This window comes from Cynara cardunculus (genome assembly GCF_001531365.2).
Source record: "Cynara cardunculus var. scolymus isolate 2C chromosome LG 13, CcrdV1, whole genome shotgun sequence".
NCBI lineage: Eukaryota > Viridiplantae > Streptophyta > Magnoliopsida > Asterales > Asteraceae > Cynara > Cynara cardunculus.
This window is the reverse complement of record NC_037540.1, coordinates 1,599,233-1,601,280: the sequence shown is the minus strand read 5'-3', so window position 1 is coordinate 1,601,280 and position 2,048 is coordinate 1,599,233. Positions and strand designations below refer to the sequence as shown.

At 32.0% G+C, this 2,048-nt stretch overlaps 1 protein-coding gene across 1 annotated transcript in view; it reads left to right on the top strand.

The window, feature by feature from the left end:
* Nucleotides 1-2,048, top strand: part of LOC112524270 (probable polygalacturonase At1g80170) — an 18,110-nt gene that overhangs the window by 9,043 nt on the left and 7,019 nt on the right. The window contains exon 9 of the mRNA XM_025134028.1: nt 1,788-2,044. Within this exon, the coding sequence (XP_024989796.1) occupies nt 1,788-2,044 (257 nt within the window). The remainder of the gene's footprint in view (nt 1-1,787; nt 2,045-2,048) is intronic.

Below are 2,048 nucleotides of genomic sequence, written 5' to 3'. Positions count from 1 at the left end.
AATATATATATATATATATATATATAGAGAGAGAGAGAGAGAGAGATAGATTTGTTTAGAAATAAAGTTGTAAAATTAAATAAAATGAGTAATAATAACGACGGGGTGTGAATAATTTATGCATTATTTGTCTAATTGATGATGAATATGTTTATCAACATTAAGTATGATTAGTTGTTCAAGCAAGCGTGACCCGATAGTCAACAATAAACGACTACTATGTGAAGAAATATGTGTAATATGTATTGATAATTAGTTATAGGATAATGTGAAATGTTAATAAATGTAATGACATACATAAAAATACATGTTTTAGGAGGTGTAAGCCATCAAAGTCTTGACTCTTGTTGGTTGTCAGTGGAAGCATAGTTCCAATAGTAGTTGGTGATAATTGAGTGTAAATTACAACCTATATATACTCATTCTCTATCTTAATGCCTGTTGTAGACATGGTTGATAAATAAGATTGAAAGATAAATTTTATACATGTTTAGATTAAAAGATAGTCTGATAATATTCGGCATAGAAGGAGGTACCATGCATCCATCAAATAGAATAGACTTCTAAGGTTTTATTGTTGTATGGACTCAAAGTGGGCTTATGAAACTACTTACCGGTTGTTGTCTGCCATTATTTTACTACTTCTTTCATTGCAACTTTTTGCTAGGTAAAAAACTCAAAAAAATAGGAACAAATATTGATGAAAAAACATTTTATATGTTATAATAAAATGACCTAAAACTATAAGTATTGATGAGATGCATACTTTTTGGCGAACTAAGTTAAATTGATAACTTTTAGATAATCTACCAGTCTGTACAATATTGTTCATCTACTTGTAGATGACGGAAAAACTAACATCATTAGCAAATATAAGTGAACATTTCCCTTTCTATTCGTAATACATCCCTTACAAAAATAATAGAGAGCAAGGACGGTCCCAATTTTTTTTTTAAACGGTGACATCATTTGACCATAAAAAAAAAATTAGGGAAAAGTTTTCAAACGATGCCACCGTTTGACTATAAGAAACAAATATACGGAATTTTTTTCAAACGGTGACACTATTTGACCAAGAAAATGATATTAACAAGATTCGAACTTGGATCTGGGTGGAGTAAAAATCTTGCAAATCAATTCTATCAAATAAAATTTGTTCTCATTGTAGTTTCAAAATATATATAGGACACACAACAAATTAATACGGTTGCACCATTCACAAAACCTAATTTTTTTACCCTTCGACGGAGAAATAATACGGTGGCACATGCCACCTATACCACATAGCTGGGTCCGTCCATGATAGAGAGTGAGATTAAAAATTAAAAATATTATAAAATAATTTTCAAGCTCAATGCTAAACAGGAAAAAAATCGCAATAGACCGATCAACATCGATATCATGAAAACCATATGAAAGACACTACTTTTATGAAAGACCCCGGCTTGCAAAACATCATCTTTTCCTGATCTGAAACATGAAAATAAGAAGTCATTGCATACCATCTTCAAATTGTGCAATTTGATATTGGTTTTCTACATTCTTTGTTAAAATCAAGAAATCTTGAATAAATTTGGTGTTAGATCTTGCCGGTTGCCCACTACCCCAAGGGGTAGAGAGATTATTTATGTGAAGACCCCTATCACATTTTCCTGATTCGATACATGAAATCAAGAAGTCATTGCACACGATCTTCATATTTTCTGCAATTTGATATTGGTTTTCTCTATTCTATGTTAAAATCAAGAAATCTTGAATGATGTTATGTTCTTTTATGCATTTTATAGACGTCGACTGTGGAGATAAGTCAAATAATGTATCAAAACGTTAGCGGATCTTCAAAGAGTGCAGATGCAATGAAATTTGCATGCAGTGACACCATGCCTTGCAACAACATAGTGTTGAATAACATCGACTTAGAGAGGCTGGACGGTAAGACGGCTCAGACTTATTGCAACTCGGTTACAAGCATCAACTATGGGTTCATCCAACCTTCTGCTAACTATTTGACCTCTTCCGACAAGTCTTTTATCGAAGAAAACGAGCTC